Raw genomic sequence first — 23,047 nt, forward strand, 5'->3', positions numbered from 1 at the left:
GGAATAATGATTGAGTTACTGATACTCTCCATAATTTGGCCCAAAACATAGAGACATGATAAAAAGATATGAAAAGATTGAGCAGTTACTGCAGATCTGAGTGTCCTGTATAAATGCGGTTGATGTGCTATAATTCTGCTTCACTACCAGCCGCTGAACCTCAACAGTGTGACAATGAGCAAAGACAGTCAGCCAACAAATAAAGAAACAACAACGTTCATGAAGAGCATTTCCAGCATATCTCCTGTTTTATTTGTGTTCATGTTGAGTTTCTCAGGCAGAATCTGAGCTCTCTCGTTCCTGACTGAGTCCAGCAGTTTCAGTGGATGAGGAAGAGGATGTTGATGAGGATGAATGAATGACACACCCACACGCTATAGCTGGAGACAGTGCGCTCACTACACACACACACACACACACACACGTGTTTTTCTATACTTCTTCTGGAATTATTAGAGGAGGTTAAACAGCTGCGCCTCCAAAACATTGAAAAGGACAAACGGATCGTGGAGCTTGAACGGAGGGTGGACGATCTGGAGCAGAGCTCTGAACATTTAAAACATAAAATTTAAAAAGTTTAGTCCTATTATTCTTTTGGCAAAGCAGCGCACGCTCTTCATTAAGATCTCATGTCTCACAGCTGTGATTGTACAGGCGATCGCCTCGTTCAGAGTTGCACAATTAAAATGAAAAATGACACACACAGTATCATGTAAGTCTAAGTAAACTGTTTTAAATATTGACGTTTATTGTAAGGTTCAAATAAATTTAATTTATTGTCTAAACTGCGTCTGGACATTATTTTCTGACAGCACGTGGGGAGACTGGGCGGGGATTTAAATGACGTCCACCTGTGAATGCAGACACGGTGGCTGGATTGCGTTTACATTACACTGAGATCCGATCACAATGCGTCCTCGACTACCTCCGAAACTGGACACGCTGATCGGATAACATTCCGATCAGAAGCGCGTTTACACTCGTCTTTTCAATGTGTATGTGGACAACATCCAGATACAGGTCCCATGTTAATGCCAAGTGTAAACGCAGAACAATGGCCAAATCCAGTGAAATATCAACTGATCTGATAACTCGGAGATCTTGTCATATTTTATTACCATTTTCTAAACTACAGCGAATAAACTGTGATAATGTGAGATATGTTGAAGGTGTCTGAATAAAGTTTGGTTTGACTGTAGGTATTAACACTTGATGTACATGTTAAAACACAAAATGTGCCTTCATTCATGAGCATATCCTACATTATCCTAAACTTTTAATTTAATTCATTTATGTGGTTGTTATTAGTCTGCAGCCTTATTATTATCATAAACAGTTCTATAATTCATTTTCAATATGTACAAAACCACTTTAAAGTTGCCATGAAATAAAATTGTACAATTCGTATTTTTTTATATGTAATATTGTAGTGTTTATTATAAATGATTTATCTTTGCACTCCTTAATTTTTTTTAATCATTAATCAAATACGTTATCCTTCCCTCCCCCCTCGAAACGACTTCTCTTCCTGTCATGTGATCTGGCTCGCGAGGGCACGGCAACTCCCCTCAAACCGTTAGTCTGCTACATAGGCTGTAGAAAAAGATGGACGACACCCCTTCGCTCTCTTCCACTGGTGAGAACTGAAGCCGCCAGTGTCCTGATTTGTTTACGCATCATTTATGCGGCCAAAAAAGACAAGGACACAAACACCCAACGTCAAATTTTTCAAAACTTTATTAACAGACTGAAATAAATCAAAACAAAACCTCCCACATGTCAAACTCAACCCAATTGGAAAACAGCTCATCTGAAAAACAAACCATCAATTTAGTGGACCACTTATCGAGTAACTGCAGCTCTATTAGGATTGTGATGATAAACGGATTCATACTTATATTGGCCTCCAGGTCATCGGGTCTCCACAGCGCTGTGGCCTCCGCCCCGACTGGTGGCAACTCCTCATACTGGGGAAGAGCTCATCTGAAAAACAAACCATCAATTTAGCTATTAATGATACATTTTAGTTACTATTAGGATTGTGATGATAAACTGATTCATACCAATGTCATCTGCCTCCGTCCCGGCCGGTGAGGCAAGCGCCTGAGGTGGCAAGGCCCACACCTGAGCCGGTCGCTCTCCCGCCTGAGAGAAGTCGAGGACCATGAGGACGGCTGGCTGTGACTGCCACAAAAGCCGAAGCTTCCCCACGGTCACCGACTTCTCCAGCGCCCGCACTGCTCTTGAGCTCGAGCGGGTCTAAAACAATATAACAATGTTTTTATCTTTCATGACAAACATCTCATGTAAATGTCTCAAATGTTTGCAAGTCGGAGGCTCGTGTAGCCGCAACATTGCAGCTGCATCTCGACTCAAAGGTAAGGTGACTCTGGACTGATCTCACATATCCTAATTAAAGTCCAGAGTATGCTTCATTTTCCATCTCGCGAGCCTTTTAAAGTAAACCCTAGGGCTGCCCTGACTAAAGAGTAGTCAAATCATTCAAGCCATTAGTCAATTAACCACATGTTTACAATAATTTAATTACTTAAATATACTTTTTTGGGGTGTGTGTGTGTGTGTGTGTGTGTGGGGTAATAGTATGTGCTATTAGGGGGTTTACTAAAGCACATACTTTGTGAGAGTAAGGGAAATGAAAGATGAAAGGAATGTACTTTAAAATTGATGTTTTTAGCCTTTCAATTATATCTTATATTGTCTACATACAGATTTATCAATTACCAAATTAGAATTTAATAAAACCGTTCTAAGAGAATTTCATGAAGAATAAAGTATTCAATTTACTAATTCCACCAGATTCTCGGAGCAGCTCTTCTTAAAAATGTAGATACTCACCTAAAAAATGAAGAAATTGTTTTACAAACACAAGTAAACTGAACCATTTGCGTTTGTGTACATCTACAATCTTTACATTTCTGATTAAAACTGTTAACACTGTTGTTTTTGTCAGGACTGAAAGACTAAAGACAGAAGGCACAACAAGAAGCAAAAAGTTTGGTGTATACAGAAAGAGCAACATACAGATTTGTCATCTACCTCTCGATATCCCCAATAAATATGCACATTTTGAAAACTTCTCTTTCTTACTCGAATGCTGCGTTCACACCAAACGCGACTAGAGCGTCAAATTCGCGTCCATCGTGTCTAGTTTGACGCTTGAACATTTTGAATGCATTCGTAAAAAGCAAGCGTTTGAAGCGAAATTGACGCCCGTCCGAGTGCTAGGCGGTTCTGTTAGCAAGAAAGGCCAAATTTAAAAATACTACTGTTATTGTGTCACGAAATGTAGTTTTAAGAGTTGTTCAGTCGAGAATGTAGTTGTTTAAAGCTCAAATCTGTGGTTTATTTATAAAGATAGCGCCTTTTTAAAACATTTGATCTGACGTTTCGGAGTTGTGAGATCCAGGCGATCCTCAGCGCTCATGTAACCCGCCGGGAACAGCCTTACCTCGACTAGTCCTCCTGACGTCTGCCGCTGGTCAACGAGACATGTTTAAATTCACAATCTATAGCTTCGGTTCTATTATATGAAACATATAAGTTAAAATACATGAATGACTCGTTATAACGTAGGTCAAACGACTTCTTTAATTATGTGTTTTTTTCTTCATCTCATTCAGAAATGTAGTGCAAGTGTTCAGTGTCACATTAATAGTTAACATCTGAACAATGTCATTACTTCTTTCACACGGGCATTTAGTCATATTACAAAATAAGTTATTGAGGCCAAACATATAAAATAAGTTATTGAGGCTAAAACATTTTAAATTACATTATAAACTGAAAAGCGGGCCTGCCCCCGTTTATCATGTCACTTCACCACGTGACAGCAGCAAGCAGGCTCCTGATTGGGTTAACGCGGCGCGAATTGACGCCAAAGTAAAAAAAATTTGCGTCAAACGCGTGACTGCACAATCCACCACTCACGCCAGACGCTCAATTCACCTAATTCGCGTGTCAATTCGTGTCATTCTCGTATACCGCGCCGCGCTAAACGCCTCATTCGTACCGCATGACGCGTAAACGTGTCTTTACATTGACTTAACATTGAAATCACTCGCGCCAGACGCTCTATTCGCGTTTGGTGTGAACGCAGCATTAGGTGTGGCCGCTAACTTCCTCACAATATTGATAACATCATTCATGTTAACCGCTTGAAGTTCTTGTAAACAGAGAGTGTAATCTCCACCTAATGCAAAAACGGCATCCGACGCACAGCACCGGATGTAACTGGGCGTGTTGAGACAAAACACGGAACCGATCGTGCATTAGGGCTGCACGATATTGGGAAAATATGCGATGATGTTGTTGAATATTGCGATAACGATATTTCTTGCAATATGACATTTCCCTAGAGAAATGCTATTTTTATTAGCTATTTAAAAAAATATATATATATATATAGCCATATGTAATGATGAGCAATGATGGTATCCTCCGCCTGAGAGGATACCAGAGAACACAATCCTGTAAACTTTGGTTCCGACCACATTAGTTCCTAAGCAAAATGGAGGAAAAGTTCATTTATGTTGCGGGTTTCCCCCAGCATTTCTTGCTGTTTCTATGATATTCTCTGGATGCCAGTGTTGCGCGGGTTGATCCAAAATGAGCGGGTGCCTGCGGTCACGCGCGGTTATGAGTCATCCAAAAATATTTCTAAGACATTAGGGTCGGTCGGGTCGTTTGAAATAAAGATGCCAATTAAACCTTTGTAATTGATATAGTACTAGACACAATTTTCTATGAAATACATAGGCCTACACTTTATTGGCTGAATAACTGGCACGAAGATGACGGTAGAGATGGAGGCGGCAAGAGAAAAGGTGAAGACTGGGGAGTGGAAGCTCCGCAAATACACAAATGGAAAGAGCAAAGTGTGGGAGACATTTGCCGAAATAATGAAAGATGATGACCAAAGTGCTGGCTTTGTCATGTGTACTTCTTGTATGCCCGATTTCCCAACACGTTGAACTGAGCAATGCCATTGTACCATTTTAATAGGCTACTTTTAAACGCATATAGCTCAGTAATGTCCGTTTTATGTATTTTCTGAGAGGGGGCGGGATTTTTGCTGGGAAAGTCGGGGGAGAGACACACACTTCGATTAGACTGGATAAACACATGGGGTGCGGGTGGGTTAGTTGAAAACATCGGTCGGGTGCGGGTTATTTATACATTGACCCGCACAACACTGCTGGATGCCCATGAACATTTATCCAATGCTAAACATTCATTGTCAATCCGCTGTGTTTTACACTTTGCTCATCATTGACACTGATCATATTACTGAGCTCTATATGTTTTTCAAGCAATGTCATTTCCATTTCATTCTTGTTGTTGCTCTCACCTTTGGACAGATGCGACATTTGCCAAAACCAACGGCTTATTTTTGGCACCAGCGCATTCAGCAGTATACGTATGTCGTCGCTCACGGCCCACACCGCGTACTTCCTGACCGCTGCATTTAAAATGGGTTCATCAGCTCCTGTAGGAACACATTTGCAGAGTTTAGTAAAGCATCATCAAACACATCAACAGTGGGCGGTGTTGGAGAAGCCGACTCACGTGTCTCTGGGAGGATCAGTGCGCCTCTGAAGTCCATCAGCTTGACCTGCAGGCTGTTTGGATATATGAGGATGTTCTTCATGTGTGTGTCGTGAAATATGCCGTGATGCATGCAGTGCTGCAGCGCCACAACGAGCTGTCGAATAATGTGCTTCACCGCGTACTCAGTCAGGCTGCCTCTGTTTCTCTGGACATATTCCAACAAGGTCATCGCGTGATGAGGATATTCGAGAGCCATGATGTCAACATCTTTCCTCACAAAAATGTCATATAAGTGCACGACGTGTGTGCTGGCCGGAGACTTTTGTAGCAGTAACATGGCCGCTGCGTCTTGGCTCAGCGGAGTGGAATAGCCGGGCTAAAGAAAAGAGGTCGACAGAAGGTTAGTTGACTCCTAACTAATCTCTGATCTCGTGACTAAAGGCCCGGGATACTTTTTCATCTCGCCAGCCTTTCAAAGTAAACTCTTGGGCTGCCCTGTCATTCATTCGAGCCATCAGTCAATTAATCACATGTTTATATTCATTTAATTACTTAAATATACTTGGGGATAAACCACATACTTTGGGCTTAAAGAGTTTATTAAAGATGAAAGCAATGTACTTTACAACTGATGTTTCTAGGCTTTCAACTATATCTTATACGGTCTACATACAGATTTATAAATTACCAAATTAGAATTTAATAAATGATTATTGGAGAATTTCAGGAAGAATAAAGTTGTCAACTTACAAAGTCCACCAACTTCTCAGGCCGGCTCTTCTTAAAAAAACTGATGAGCACCTAAAAAGGGAAGAAATTGTTGCAAACGTAAGTAATCTGATCCATTTTTGTTTATGTGCATCTACAATCTCTACATTTCTGATCAAAACTGTATGTTTATGTCAGGACTGAAGACTAAAGGGAAAAGTGTGAGTAACATACTCGTTTGCTATCCGACTTGCGGAATCCCATATGATCACTCCGATCGCCTCTGCATTTGAGTTCCTTCACGACCTCATAAAGAGATTTAAAGGATCCTGAAAAACACACGTTAGCATGTTAATAATATCCAGCGTGAGCCTGAAGTCCAGCCGCAAACACACCTGAGGCCAGGAGACCACAGGAGTAGAGATTACACTAAAGCCAGAAGCATGAGTGACGATAATAAACACTCACTGCGTGTCGGCCTGGACCCCAGCGGACGTGGACGCTCCTGCGGTGTGTGTGGACGCTCCTGCGGTGTGTGTGGACGCTCCTGCTCAGGCACAAAAGCAGACACTTTGGTCTCTTTGGTGAAGAGACGTTTTCCCGCCTTCCACGCTCTCTGGACGCCGCTGGCACACACACTCGTCCACTTTGAGTTTTCTGCAAACAACAATATTGATGAGAAACGTGTGTGTTATTAGCACAGATTACGGCTGAATGATGCACTAGTTCTGCATTGAAGAACACGAGAAGAATCACACACACGTCACATTATAATGGTCTCCTGTTTATATGCTCCTGACACCCAGAGAAAAAAGTTTTGTGAATTTAGTATTTTTTTAATGTCATTACATTGTTTAGAGCATAAGAAACAAATCATTTGTGAAAAGGATATGTTATCCACATGCATGTTCTCTGTAGTGGACACCAGGACTCTGTTGTTTAACAATAAAATTACACAAAATTACATTGGGATTTTTTCTTTCATTCACCAATAAATGTTTGATTTTGTCTGATTAAAAACTCTTTCTCTACGATGTGCTCGTCTAACAATTTGCGCTGAGATGTCCACAGGATTTGAAAGAAAATGTAAAGCCATTGCAACAGACACTGGGAATTAGTTTCATCACCTATATGTTTCTTTGCTCACAGCTGATTGGTCAAACTTCAGTCTGAGATCTCGAATCCAGAACTTAACCTGCCCCGGAGCAGGCTAGCCGTGCAGCGTAAGATACCATGGCAACGAACACCGATTAAAGCCGAGCTGCTTTCATAGTACCTAAAACCCAGGGTTGGCGGAAACTAAGCTGAAACATAGCTGGCTAGCCACCTAAACCGGCTTCATGGTACAGGCCCCAGGACTCTGTTGTTTAACAATAAAATTACACGAAATTACATTCGGATTTTTTCTTTCATTCACCAATAAATGTTTCGATTTCGGGATATATTTTTTTAACCAAACATTGTATAAAGATGATTCTCAACTATGTTATGGAAGATATATCGGAATGAATTGATATGCCATTTAATTTTACTTATGCAATATGAGGGTAAAATGTCCATAAATGTAATTCCCATTCAATACAATGTATCTGTACACTGTATCTAATTTGCATATTAGTATATGTTCTTGTTGTTGACTTTTATTATCCCCATGGGGAAATTTTGTTGCAATGAGTTTTAACATGCATACACAGAAATAAAAACAAACATATGAGAAGACAAAAACACATTTTTTAAATCACAAAATCAATGACAAAAACAGAAGCAGTCCTCCCAGACTCGTCACTGAGGACTCAGTAAACACTCAGTAAACTCTACAAGAAAGAAAAAAACACTATCTTTCATTTAAGCATTTTAATGCCTGTGGCAGGAGAGATTTCCCGCCCCCTCCCTATTTAAAAAAAATGCTGGCATCCTAAATCACAGACCGATGGTAATCTCTCGAACTCATTAAACAGAGCATGTCTGATAGGATCTTCATGGCTTTGCTAAGGATTCTGGTTTGGTAAATTGTCGCAACATGTAATAATGGGAGTAATAATTGCCAACATTTTCATAATATTATCTAATATTTCATAGGAATATGAACGTGTTCATTACAGGACGTCCAGACTTCACACTCCAGCACGCACGGTCTAAAGTATAACGTGGTCAAAAGTGTGTGTGTGTGTGTATTAACCTGTGGTGTTGTTCTCCCACGCGACTCTAGGGGAAGCGGGAGCTTCACTCTCCTCCGTTGAGTTTCTCTCCTCCATCATGTCTAACTCTGACTAACTCTAACTCTGATGATAATCGCTGCACTGACTGACCTGAACAACTCGGCCTGTGACGTGATATGAAACTCGCGCTGCCGGTGACGTCGCCGCGAACATAGATAAACTATAATCTATTTAAATCGAGCGGTTTAGACCAAATCTCCTGAAGAGACTCGATCGCTTTATATGATGAACAGATTGAATTTATTCTCTGCTGTAAAATAACAAACCCTCCAATGCTAACTTTATAGGGAATTGTGTTTTTATGTCCAAAAACACACTGCATTCATTTATTAATCAGCATTTATTCAGTGTTACACACACTAAGCCACATTTTGAACATCGCAGATTCTTTAGCCATGTACAGTGAAGTCATGTGTAACCCACATAAGGTTACTGGAGTGCAACTCTCTACTCTGCCTGAGGGTGGCGCGTACACCCCAGGAAATTTACTATTAAATCACACACGCATTTCCTCCGTTGAAGAAGCTGCTAGAACGCAACAAGAATTGGTATGAAAAATATCCTCTTAACGATAGAAATTCAAAGAAAAATCCCGTACCGAATATTTAAATATTGTGTGTTCATTAGGTTGAAAGCTGTGAGAGAGAGAGAGAGAGTTGGCGCGAAGATGACGGTAGAGATGGAGGCGGCAAGAGAAAAGGTGAAGACTGGGGAGTGGAAGCTCCGCAAATACACAAATGGAAAGAGCAAAGTGTGGGAGACATTTGCCGAAAGAATGAAAGATGATGACCAAAGTGCTGGCTTTGTCATGTGTACTTCTTGTATGCCCAATTTCCCAACACGTTGAACTGAGCAATGCCATTGTACCATTTTAATAGGCTACTTTTAAACGCATATAGCTCAGTAATGCCCGTTTTATGTATTTTCTGACAGGGGGCGGGATTTTTGCTGGGAAAGTCGGGGAGAGAGACACACAGTTCGATTAGACTGGATAAACACATGCCCCCCCCCTTACTACTTTTTAAAAATGTGGGTCAGAAAGCGTGTCGTTGAAAACGTCGGTCAGGTGCGGGTTGTTTATACATTGACCCGCGCAACACTGCTGGATGCCCATGAACATTTATCCAATGCTAAACATTCATTGTCAATCCGCTGTGTTTTACACTTTGCTCATCATTGACACTGATCATTTTACTGAGCTCTATATGTTTTTCAAACAATGTCATTTCCATTTCACTCTTGTTGTTGGTCTCACCTTTGGACAAATGTGACATTTGCAAAAACCATCGGCTTATTTTGGGCACCAGCGCATCCAGCAGTATCCGTATATCGTCGCTCACGGCCCACTCCGCGTACTTTCTGACCGCTGCATTTAAAATGAGTTCATCAGCTCCTGTAGGAACACATGTGCAGAGTTTAGTAAAGCATCATCAAACACATCAACAGTGGGCGGTGTTGGAGAAGCCGACTCACGTGTCTCTGGGAGGATCAGTGCGCCTCTGAAGTCCATCAGCTTGACCTCCAGGCTGTTCTGATATATGAGGATGTTTTTTATGTGTGTGTCGTGAAAGATGCTGTGATGCATGCAATGCTGCAGCGCAACAGCGAGCTGCCGAATTATGTGCTTCACCGCAATCTCAGTCAGGCTGCCTCGATTTCGCTGTACATATTCAAACAAGGTCATCGCATGATGAGGATATTCCAGCACCAGGATGTCTTCATCTTTCCTCACAAATATCTCATATAAGTGTATGATGTGTGTGCTAGTCGGAGGCTTCTGTAGCTGCAACATCGGCTCAAAGGAGTGGAATATCCGGGCTAAAGAAAAGAGGTCGACAGAAGGTTAGTTGACTCCTAACTAATCTCTGATCTCGTGACTAAAGGCCCGGGATACTTTTTCTTCTCGCGCGAGAGAGTTAAGCAGAGGTATCTTGAGCTTCTCAAGATACCTCCGGTAAGGATGGTAATACTAATGCGATTATTATGCTGATTGTACTAGCTCCATTATTGCACCAAATAATGTTATTTTAAAACCAATCGGAGTTGTGAACCTGATTCTTACTGGTTGATACCATACAGACGCAGATTCAGATTGTTTTATGTTGTTTGAGATGCTCATAAAATATCGCTAATCGCGCTAGCCGCGTGCTAATCGTTAACATTTGAATGTGAATTTGTTTTGGTTTGTTTTGCTAATGTAACCAAAATTACATACCAGTTGTATTCAACCTGTGTCGATTGTTAGTTCAGCAACAGCGCCACCTCCTGGCTGGCTCGCCAAACTTTATGTAACGGGTGTCTGCAGTATTTAACAATTAATTAATTAAATTGCTATTGGTGCAGATAATTAATCAGAAGATTATTTTATTAGCTCGTAAAGGAGGTAGCGGGTTGTGGTGAGAAACAACAATCGACACAGGTTGAATACAACTGGTATGTAATTTTGGTTTCCAATGAGAAAAACCAGAAAGGTTAATTACAAATGTCAGTCAATTATACACACAATTTAAACATGAAAATTCCCCTAGAGTGCGCTCTTCCTTTACCCCAAAACATACACAGATAATTGCAATGACAGAAGAAAATAAAATTAATAATGGAGTGGTGTCTTTTTTCTTTTCCTTAAACACTCTTTTCAAGCATATATCAGTTTTGTATCAGTCTCTGTATTCGTCTTTTAAATCTTGAAGAAAAACTCAATAGTCTCTACATGTGAATTGTCTTGACTGGAGCAGAAAGGAAAGGATATTGAACTCTTCTTTACGAATTGATGTCCTTTCACCTTAGTAGATTCTTTCACCGTAATAGATTCGGGTGGCTCGCCATCAAACTTGAAATTTCTCACAGGATATCACAGATCATCACCATCCGCAGAATCAAGGACAAAATAGAAATACAAAGAAGAAAAAGAAAGAGAAAACAAAACAAAAAAACCTGGCCTGATCACAGACCAGAACATTCATTTAGTGATTTCAGAAAGAATTTCACATCACATATCAAAATAACAATTAAACATACAAATATAATTTTTCAAGAAGAGATATTCCACTATGTACCTCTAAAACAATCCTACTGGTCTTTTTCACACAAGCGCACGTGACCAATAATGGCGCCCATGAACTGAAATGGAGGAATGACCACGCGGTTCAATATGACCACACTTACAATCATTTAAAATGAAATAGTAAAATTAAACAATAGAACAAAGCAGTAGTTCTCCACAAGAACTTATATATTACACATTTACCTCTAATCGTCTTTTGCTTTCACCCATGCGTGTCTCACAGGCCCGCGTGGCCAGCAATGGCGTCGGTGAACGAGGAATATTCACACGATTCACTTTAATCTCTAACGTTGAAATACGACATGAAATTGGAAATAACAATTTAGTCAAACGAATTAACCATTTTATAATCTTGTTAGGAAGTTTATACATTAACATTTAGAAAGTTATTCTGACTCACCGGAGTAAAATGCAACTCAACACTCACTCAGCTTCTCCATACACTTCACGGTATGAATTGAATTAAATTAACGTTTTTTTCTACTTTTCTTTCAACTATATTAATCTAACTTTTAGCGCGAAGATCGACTCACGTCTTCTCTCCTCTATGCTCAACTCTCGTTTCGCAGGCGCGTCCACACACACGCACAGCGCGTGATGTCGGGAGCGTTCTCATTGGTCAATCGCAAATCAACTAATAATAACTGCTTTTCTTAATTCACCCACTATTTTTCTAAAATCGCTTTTACGCATCACTATTTTACCTTCAGTAGGGAAATTAGATGTTAATAAATTGCAAATAAATTAAACTTAACTTCCTTTATTTAACCAGGGTTACACTAGCTCAGATAAGCTAGTCACCACTGTAGCAGTTCTTTGATAGTGTTCACACCGCTAAAGGTGCCTTTATACCCTGTTTTGTTGACTTACAAGTCATTTGATTGAGAGAGAGTATTTATCCTCTTGTTTTCATATGTAAAATAAGGGTGATTTAGTTCATTTAATTGCCAATATACATGTTTGATATGTATATGAGGAGCAGAAGTTCATCTTAACCTTTAAAAAATTATAAATATACACTCTAAAAAATGCTGCGTTGTTTCAACCCAATTTTGGGTAAAATATGGACAAACCCAAACATTGGGTTAAAAATGTAATGTAAAAATTTAACCCAACGGCTGGGTTTGTCCATATTTTACCCAAAATTGGGTTGAAACAACCCAGCATTTTTTAGAGTGTATTAAAATGTGATGCATAAATAGATTTAAAAGATTAAAAACATAAATATCCAGTTTCATTTTATTTCTATACTGTGAGATGGAAGTACATGATTGATTGTTGTTCATTGGACCTGATGTTATGTGGTGTGATGTGTACCTATTCATTTACAAGGCAAGGCAAGTTTATTCATATAGCACATTTCATACACATTGGTAATTCAAAGTGCTTTACATAGAAGAAATTGAAATAATTACAAACATAATAAAAGAAATAAGAATAATTAAAACAGTTTAGAAAATAAAATACAGTGCAAACAGTCGGACGAACAGTGGCACAGTGCTCATTCAGTAAATGCAAAGCTAAGCAGAGGTAATTCAAAGTGCTTTATTGTTTATTGTTTATTGTTAAAAGGATCCCCATTAGCTGTCACCAAAGTAAACAAGCTAGTCTTCCTGGGGTCCACAAAAAGAAATCACACAACAATGTCAAAACGAAAACAGCACAAAATTATAAACATCATTACCACATCATAAATTAATTCAAACAATTCAATACAACCATTATTACACTCATAAAGTAAATATGTCCTTTCCTTACAATTTTAAAAGATGCATTCTTAGATGGTACCTAAAAGAGTCTTTGCCATTAATTTTTCGTATATTCAATGGGCAATTATTCCAATGAGTGATGGCACGATAAATAACAGTTTTCTTTAAAGCATTTGATGTTGGGCATGGTAACATCATCAGGCCATCATTTGCAGACCTAGTCAAATGTGAATGTACCTGATCACACCTAACAATTTGGTTATATAAAATAAATGGTTGAGAAGAAAAGACAATGTTTCTAAAAAACTTTACATAGAAGAAATTAAAATAATCAAAAGAAATAAGAATAATTAAAACCCTATCTGAGATGGAAGTGATTGAGCAGGTTTGCGGTGCCACTGGACCTACAATCCAGGGACGTCCTCTGCTGGGGTGGTGTCCCCCACAGAGCACGTTTCACTTTTGCTGTTTTAAACAAACAGCGAACCTCTATACTCTCCGTAGTATAGATAATCTTCACTCGCCTCGTCGGAGTGAAGCTCTCCCGTTCCCCTTCAAAATCTCTTCCAATCAGACAGCCCTAAAAAATAATAAAATCTTCCTGAATCACAGTTTGGAAAATAAAATAATAAAATACAGTGCAAACAGTCGGACATATTTTACATCAACCGGTATCTTTCTTTTAAAAGGATCTTCTTACGACTTACATGTATCAACTTTCTTTTCTCTTTCAATCTTCTTACGACTTCCATCTATCAACTTTCTTTTCTCTTTCAATCTTCTTACCATCTATCAACTTTCTTTTCTCTTTCAATCTTCTTACGACTTACGACTTCCATCTATCAACTTTGTTTTCTCTTTCAATCTTCTTACCATCTATCAACTTTGTTTTCTCTTTCAATCTTCTTACGACTTCCATCTATCAACTTTCTTTTCTCTTTCAATCTTCTTACGACTTCCATCTATCAACTTTCTTTTCTCTTTCATTGACTTGCACATTCTTTTCACTTTCCTTAGCCCTGCATTCACATTCTTAGTTCTTTCTCAGACGAAAACTTTAATATCGTCATTCAAATACTGTTCTACAATGCTCATTCAGTAAATGCAAAGCTAAACAGATGTGTTTTGAGTCTGGATTTGAATGTGGCTACTGTAGGAGCACACCTGATCTCTTCTGGAAGCTGGTTCCAGCTGCGGCTGGCATAATAGCTAAAAGCGGACTCTCCTTGCTTTGAGTGAACCCTTGGTATTTCTAGTTGATGTGATCCTAATGATCTGAGTGATCTGTTGGGTTTATATTCAGTGAGCATATCTGCAATGTATTGAGGTCCTAGGCCATTAAATGATTTATATACCAGTAATAATACTTTAAAATCAATCCTAAATGTGACTGGGAGCCAGTGTAAAGACCTGAGGACTGGTGTGATGTGTTAAAATTTTCTGGTTCTGCTCAGGATCCTTGCAGCAGCTTTCTGTACGAGCTGCAACTGTCTTATGGTCTTTTTGGGAAGGCCAGTAAGGAGTCCATTACAATAATCCACCCTGCTGGTGATGAAAGCATGCACAAGTTTTTCTAAGTCCTGACTGGAAACAAAGCATCTAATTCTTGCAATATTTTTTAGATGATAGTATGCTGATTTAGTTATTTCTTTGACGTGACTACTGAAGCTATAAGGTCTGACTCTAAAGACACCCCAAGATTCTCCGCATGTCATGGATGTCCACTCAGACTTATGGTCTCCTATACTCACATAATAACCTCTCGCTTCTAAGTATGACCTGAACCATTTTAGGACTATCCCAGAAAGCCCCACCCAGTTTTCCAGTCTGTCCAGAAGTATGTTGTGATCAACAGTGTCAAAAGCAGCACTGAGGTCGAGTAGTACCAGCACTGATAATTTGCCTGTATCAGTATAAGCGAATATCGTTAATTATCTTTATGAGCGCTGTCTCTCTGCTGTGATGTGATCGGAAACCAGATTGAAAATTGTCAAAGTATCCATTCGAGCTTAAGAATTTGTTCAGCTGATTGAAAACAACTTTTTCAATGATCTTGCCAATGAAAGGAAGATTTGAGATCGGTCTATAATTGCTTAATATAGTCTTATCCAGATTGCTCTTTTTCAGGAGGGGTTTGACAACTGCAGTTTTCAGGGAGTTTGGAAAACTTCCAGAGAGAAGTGAGGCATTTACCACTTCTAGGAGATCTGCTTCTAAACAGTTTAACACACTTTTGAAAAAAAATGTGGGAAGAGCGTCAATGGCGCAGGTTGATGTTTTAAGGTGCTGTACGGTTTCTTCTAAAATTTTGCCATCAATTTCTTTGAAATCAGACATAGTAACTACTTTCTCAGGTTGTGGTCTGATCTGTCTGACCCCAGTGCAACTCAAGGATGTGCTGATCACCTTTCTGATATTATTGATTTTCTCAGAGAAGAAAGAAGCAAACTCACTGCACTTGCTGTCTGAGAGCATTTCACTGGGAATCTGGCTCGGGGGGTTTGTTAATCTCTCTACAGTAGCAAAAAGAGTGCGTGTGTTGTTTAAGTTGCTGTTTATAATATTTGAGAAGAAAGTCTGTCTAGCTTTGCCTAGTTCCATATTGAAAGCATGGCTGGTGTCTTTGTAAATGTTATAGTGGACTACAAGTTTTGTCTTCCGCCACATGCGCTCTGCTTTTCTGCATTATCTTTTCATATTTTGCACTGCTGTTGAGTTTCTCCAAGGTGCCTTTTGTCTACCATTCTTCCTGACCTTCACAGGAGCAATATCATCAATTACACTTTTTACTTTTGAGTTAAAAGAATCAAGGAGAAAATCAACAGAGTCAGCAGATATGCTTGGTGTTGAAGATATAGCCTTCATAAATAGTACACTAGTGTTCTCACTTAAGCATCTCTTCTTGACAGACACAGATCTAGCTTCAATGGCAGGAGAGATCAATATATCAAAGAAAATACAGAAATGATCAGACAGTGCTACATCCTTAATAACAATCGATGAAATGTTTAGACCCTTACTGATAAGTAAATCTAGAGTGTGTCCACGATTGTGTGTCGGTCCATGTACATGCTGAGTCAGATCAAAAGTTTTTAAAACAGTTTTGATTTCTTTTGCCATACTGTTTTCTGCATTATCTATGTGAATGTTAAAATCTCCAGCAATAGCAAAACAGTCAAACTCAGAGGAAATGGTTGATAACAGTTCTGTAAAGTCCTCAGCAAAGGCTGAAGAGTATTTTGGAGGCCTATAAACAATAATAAATAAAATGTGTGGAGCACCTTTTAACACAATACCCAGATATTCGAAAGACGGGTAATTACCAAATGATATTTGCTTACATGGATAAACATCTTTAAAAAGAGAAGCTACTCCCCCACCTCTCCTACCCGCTCTGCAGACACTCATAAAAGTAAAGTTAGGAGGGGATGTTTCATTGAGGACAGTTGCACTGCAGTTGTCTTCTAGCCAAGTTTCATTTAAAAACATAAAATCCAGGTTGTATGTGGTTATTAAGTCATTGACTAGAAGTGATTTATTTTTAAGTGAGCAGATGTTTAAAAGTGCTAACTTAACAGTCTTACTTTTTGTCCGCGCAGCAGTCTTAGTTTGGTGTGTAATAGGCACCAGATTAGATGGGTTTGCTGTATGGCTTTTGAAGGCCTTAGACTTTCTATCATGTAATCGAACAGCAATAGAGAAAGATACAGGCACACAGGGTTCCCGCTTGTTCTGTAAACATTTGAGAAAGTTACTGTTATCATAGCGGGGACCCAGCACATATCAATGAGAGCTGGTATCAGTTGTTTTTGGTTCACCTCGAGCAGAAGGAGTAGGGTGTGAGACCTGTCGTTGTGGCAGAGCCCGAAGAACTCTTGCAGGAGGAGGGGGAGGGCGAACTGGGCCCGCAGGCTTTGGTGGTTGTGAGGCCTGCCGTGTTTTGGTTGATATCTGGGGGCTTGCAAAAGAGTGGGATAGTTTGGTTCCAGCGTACACCAGCTTTTCCATTTTCTCTGAGAAGCCCAGAAGTGGAGATGGTGGAGATAGAGATAGCGTGTCTGGTGAGAGGGGCTGTTGTTGTTCTCGTGTTATCGGATGCTGTAATATGCTGTCCTGGTTTCCCTGGCTGTTTTCCAGGAAGTCGTCCTTGGGTGTTGAATCTTGGAGCAGTTCTAGTATGTCACAGTCTGTCTGTGGTGAGCTCTGTGGGCAGGGCTCAGCTGAGATTGTGTCCGTGAGCAGAAGTTGTTGTGGCTGAGTGGTGTTATCATTGTCCTTGTGTGACGTGTCAACCGCATGTCCATTCAGGTGCTGGAGTGAAGTCCTGTGGTCATTCATACTGTGTCCAGGTGTGTGTGTGCCATTCAGGTTGAATGGATTGGCACACAGTGCAGAAGGATGATTGAGGGAGAAGTAGATATTGTCCTTTAGCACTCTTGAACCAAGTTTGTTTGGGTGGCCGTCCTGTTGGAACAGTTGCCTCTGACTCCAGAAAAGATTGAAGTTGTCAATGAAGTTCACTCCTTTTATATTGCAGGTTTTTTGGAGCCATGTATTAAGCCCAAGCAACCGCGAAAACCTGTTTGTTCCTCTTGCTGGGAGTGGTCCACTGATGAATGTTTGTACTTTCAATCTTTTAAGTGTTTCAAAAAGTTCATTAAAATTCTTCTTGAGGAGTTCTGACTACTCTTTATGAATATCATTTTTCCCCACATGAATGATGAGTCGATTTGCAGTCTTATGTTTCATCAGAATGTTCTCAAGTTCCCTGTTTACATCAGAAGTTGTTGCTTGCGGATGGCAGCACGTAGTTGTATTCCTGCTACTAATGTATTTGATTATGGAGTCACCCACTATCAGAGTCCTGTGCTCGGCTGCGCTCTGAGCTGAGTGCCGCTGTCTGCTCGACCTTGAGCGCAAGTTAGCATCAGTGTTAGCTACTGGCTTATTCAGTCTGTGTTCGATCACATTCATCACGTTTGGGGATTCCCCATTTACATTCATTAATACTTCAAATCTGTTCTCAAGATGTATAGGCGGTGGTAGGAGACCAGTGTTTGCAATCCTTGTCAGAGCCGTATCTGGGGTAGAGGATGCTACTGCGGCGATATGTGATACTCGTGACAATCTGATGTCTCGAGTGCCTTTGGGTCTCGCTCCCTGTGTGTGCCATCGATTTGTAAGTCGATCGGCTTGTTTCTCTACACTCAGTATAGCCTGTTGAGGAGCAGTAGATTCATGAAACTCACCGGCTGTATGCTGAGGGCGTCCATGATGGACCTCTGTTGTGTGTTCCGTCTGGTTTGGTCGTCCCGCAAATAACTTTGTTTCAAGAACTGCAATCCTTTGTAAAAGTCTGTGGCAATTGCTGCAGCAAGTAGATTCCAGAAGAGGCATTTTCTCTTATCCTTATGCAGTTGTGTTTTCTCTTCCCCGGAATGTAAGCTTTCAGTGGGAGGCTGGTCGAGTAAAATAATTCAGCTTTTTTGTTGTAATCCAAGCGTTTGAGCACTGTGCTGATTTGCTGAAGTTGAAATTAGTTGATAAAAGAAGATAAAATATAAAAATATAAAAGCGATAGAGCAAAGCGCGGAGCAGTAAGCAAGAGTGTCCGAACAGTATCTGAGCAGGAAGGAACAACTGTTCCATACATGAAGATTATGTGTATCATACATGATGATTATAGTATTTATATCCTTTACAATTGGTTATATTTGATTTGACATTTGAATGGAGAAAAGTTGATTAGATTTGAACTGAAATGAGGCAATAGTAACTAATGCATTTTGTAATGTATGTATAGATTGGTTTTTAGAAAGGGATAAACCATCTGATTCTGACCCTGGTGGTCAGTGGCGAGCCAACCCCAGAAGTGAACGGACCGAGAGCCTGGTGTGGCCAGCCGTGGCATCTTTGAAACCATCATCATCCTGTGCCTTCATTTCAGTGCAGATAAGAACACACGTAAACCTACCCGGGTAGTGAAAAGAACATACATACTGCAAGAAACACACACACACCAAAAACTTTTCATGGACTCTTTATTTGAAGTTATTTATTTTGGGTTTATTGTGCGCTGTGCACTCAGGAAGCCGGCTTAGAGGAATTTACAGCAGGGAATGTAAATAACTGTCTTTAATTTTGTACAATAGGCTACATTTGTCAAATTTCCCTGCTTTGTGTTGTCTGTTCTCTGCTGACTTTTTACTATTTCAAGCTCCATAGTCGTGCCTAGAGCTTCTGATATTAGCCCAGCTTTGATTCATGACTACTTAAATTAGTTATCGGTTACACTAACCTGAGACGCGGGTTACACATGGGTACAGAAAACTGAACACATCAATTCAGAAATTAACCAATATAATCAGTGAATGAAGAGGCCATGATTAGATTTTTTTTTTTAAGTCTCATCATGGAATAATGATTGAGTTACTGATACTCTCCATAATTTGGCCCAAAACATAAAGACATGATAAAAAGATATGAAAAGATTGAGCAGTTACTGCAGATCTGAGTGTCCTGTATAAATGCGGTTGATGTGCTATAATTCTGCTTCACTACCAGCCGCTGAACCTCAACAGTGTGACAATGAGCAAAGACAGTCAGCCAACAAATAAAGAAACAACAACGTTCATGAAGAGCATTTCCAGCATATCTCCTGTTTTATTTGTGTTCATGTTGAGTTTCTCAGGCAGAATCTGAGCTCTCTCGTTCCTGACTGAGTCCAGCTGTTTCAGTGGATGAGGAAGAGGATGAGGAAGAGGATGTTGATGAGGATGAATGAATGACACACCCACACACACACACACACACACACACACACACGCTATAGCTGGAGACAGTGCGCTCACTACACACACACACACACACGTGTTTTTCTATACTTCTTCTGGAATTATTAGAGGAGGTTAAACAGCTGCGCCTCCAAAACATTGAAAAGGACAAACGGATCGTGGAGCTTGAACGGAGGGTGGACGATCTGGAGCAGAGCTCTGAACATTTAAAACATAAAATTTAAAAAGTTTAGTCCTATTATTCTTTTGGCAAAGCAGCGCACGCTCTTCATTAAGATCTCATGTCTCACAGCTGTGATTGTACAGGCGATCGCCTCGTTCAGAGTTGCACAATTAAAATGAAAAATGACACACACAGTATCATGTAAGTCTAAGTCTAAATAAACTGTTTTAAATATTGACGTTTATTGTAAGGTTCAAATAAATTTAATTTATTGTCTAAACTGCGTCTGGCCATTATTTTCTGACAGCCGCGTGGGGAGACTGGGCGGGGATTTAAATGACGTCCACCTGTGAATGCAGACACGGTGGCTGGATTGCGTTTACATTACACTGAGATCCGATCACAATGCGTCCTCGACTACCTCCGAAACTGGACACGCTGATCGGATAACATTCCCATCAGAAGCGCGTTTACACTCGTCTTTTCAATGTGTATGTGGACAACATCCAGATACAGGTCCCATGTTAATGCCAAGTGTAAACGCAGAACAATGGCCAAATCCAGTGAAATATCAACTGATCTGATAACTCGGAGATCTTGTCATATTTTATTACCATTTTCTAAACTACAGCGAATAAACTGTGATAATGTGAGATATGTTGAAGGTGTCTGAATAAAGTTTGGTTTGACTGTAGGTATTAACACTTGATGTACATGTTAAAACACAAAATGTGCCTTCATTCATGAGCATATCCTACATTATCCTAAACTTTTAATTTAATTCATTTATGTGGTTGTTATTAGTCTGCAGCCTTATTATTATCATAAACAGTTCTATAATTCATTTTCAATATGTACAAAACCACTTTAAAGTTGCCATGAAATAAAATTGTACAATTCGTATTTTTTTATATGTAATATTGTAGTGTTTATTATAAATGATTTATCTTTGCACTCCTTAATTTTTTTTAATCATTAATCAAATACGTTATCCTTCCCTCCCCCCTCGAAACGACTTCTCTTCCTGTCATGTGATCTGGCTCGCGAGGGCACGGCAACTCCCCTCAAACCGTTAGTCTGCTACATAGGCTGTAGAAAAAGATGGACGACACCCCTTCGCTCTCTTCCACTGGTGAGAACTGAAGCCGCCAGTGTCCTGATTTGTTTACGCATCATTTATGCGGCCAAAAAAGACAAGGAGACAAACACCCAACGTCAAATTTTTCAAAACTTTATTAACAGACTGAAATAAATCAAAACAAAACCTCCCACATGTCAAACTCAACCCAATTGGAAAACAGCTCATCTGAAAAACAAACCATCAATTTAGTGGACCACTTATCGAGTAACTGCAGCTCTATTAGGATTGTGATGATAAACGGATTCATACTTATATTGGCCTCCAGGTCATCGGGTCTCCACAGCGCTGTGGCCTCCGCCCCGACTGGTGGCAACTCCTCATACTGGGGAACAGCTCATCTGAAAAACAAACCATCAATTTAGCTATTAATGATACATTTTAGTTACTATTAGGATTGTGATGATAAACTGATTCATACCAATGTCATCTGCCTCCGTCCCGGCCGGTGAGGCAAGCGCCTGAGGTGGCAAGGCCCACACCTGAACCGGTCGCTCTCCCGCCTGAGAGAAGTCGAGGACCATGAGGACGGCTGGCTGTGACTGCCACAAAAGCCGAAGCTTCCCCACGGTCACCGACTTCTCCAGCGCCCGCACTGCTCTTGAGCTCGAGCGGGTCTAAAACAATATAACAATGTTTTTATCTTTCATGACAAACATCTCATGTAAATGTCTCAAATGTTTGCAAGTCGGAGGCTCGTGTAGCCGCAACATTGCAGCTGCATCTCGACTCAAAGGTAAGGTGACTCTGGACTGATCTCACATATCCTAATTAAAGTCCAGAGTATGCTTCATTTTCCATCTCGCGAGCCTTTTAAAGTAAACCCTAGGGCTGCCCTGACTAAAGAGTAGTCAAAACATTCAAGCCATTAGTCAATTAACCACATGTTTACAATAATTTAATTACTTAAATATACTTTTTTTGGGGGGGTGTGTGTGGGTGGGGGGTAATAGTATGTGCTATTAGGGGGTTTACTAAAATTGATGTTTTTAGCCTTTCAATTATATCTTATATTGTCTACATACAGATTTATCAATTACCAAATTAGAATTTAATAAAACCGTTCTAAGAGAATTTCATGAAGAATAAAGTATTCAATTTACTAATTCCACCAGATTCTCGGAGCAGCTCTTCTTAAAAATGTAGATACTCACCTAAAAAATGAAGAAATTGTTTTACAAACACAAGTAAACTGAACCATTTGCGTTTGTGTACATCTACAATCTTTACATTTCTGATTAAAACTGTTAACACTGTTGTTTTTGTCAGGACTGAAAGACTAAAGACAGAAGGCACAACAAGAAGCAAAAAGTTTGGTGTATACAGAAAGAGCAACATACAGATTTATCATCTACCTCTCGATATCCCCAATAAATATGCACATTTTGAAAACTTCTCTTTCTTACTCGAATGCTGCGTTCACACCAAACGCGACTAGAGCGTCAAATTCGCGTCCATCGTGTCTAGTTTGACGCTTGAACATTTTGAATGCATTCGTAAAAAGCAAGCGTTTGAAGCGAAATTGACGCCCGTCCGAGTGCTAGGCGGTTCTGTTAGCAAGAAAGGCCAAATTTAAAAATACTACTGTTATTGTGTCACGAAATGTAGTTTTAAGAGTTGTTCAGTCGAGAATGTAGTTGTTTAAAGCTCAAATCTGTGGTTTATTTATAAAGATAGCGCCTTT

At 39.9% G+C, this 23,047-nt stretch overlaps 1 protein-coding gene and 1 long non-coding RNA gene across 3 annotated transcripts; both read right to left on the minus strand.

The window, feature by feature from the left end:
• Window positions 1-1,719: 1,719 nt before the first annotated feature.
• On the minus strand, window positions 1,720-5,202 carry LOC306996449. Of its 2 annotated transcripts, XR_013797085.1 has the most exons (3): window positions 2,064-5,202; window positions 1,895-1,983; window positions 1,720-1,810 (listed from the first exon to the last, which is right to left on the minus strand). It is a non-coding gene; the product is annotated as an uncharacterized lncRNA (long non-coding RNA). The 2 variants fall into 2 exon arrangements; XR_013797086.1 differs by having other exon boundaries at window positions 1,720-1,983.
• Window positions 5,203-5,485: 283 nt separating this feature from the next.
• Window positions 5,486-9,886, minus strand: LOC306997483 (serine/threonine-protein kinase pim-3-like; the record flags this gene model as incomplete). The annotated part of the gene is made up of 5 exons (XM_079610787.1): window positions 9,751-9,886; window positions 6,745-6,933; window positions 6,511-6,605; window positions 6,319-6,369; window positions 5,486-5,944 (listed from the first exon to the last, which is right to left on the minus strand). Exons 1-5 carry the CDS (start codon window positions 9,767-9,769, stop codon window positions 5,486-5,488), a joined length of 813 nt encoding a protein of 270 aa, XP_079466913.1. The 5' UTR covers window positions 9,770-9,886.
• Window positions 9,887-23,047: the final 13,161 nt, after the last annotated feature.

Source organism: Phoxinus phoxinus, assembly GCF_949152265.1.
Source record: "Phoxinus phoxinus genome assembly, chromosome: 4".
Taxonomy (NCBI): domain Eukaryota; kingdom Metazoa; phylum Chordata; class Actinopteri; order Cypriniformes; family Leuciscidae; genus Phoxinus; species Phoxinus phoxinus.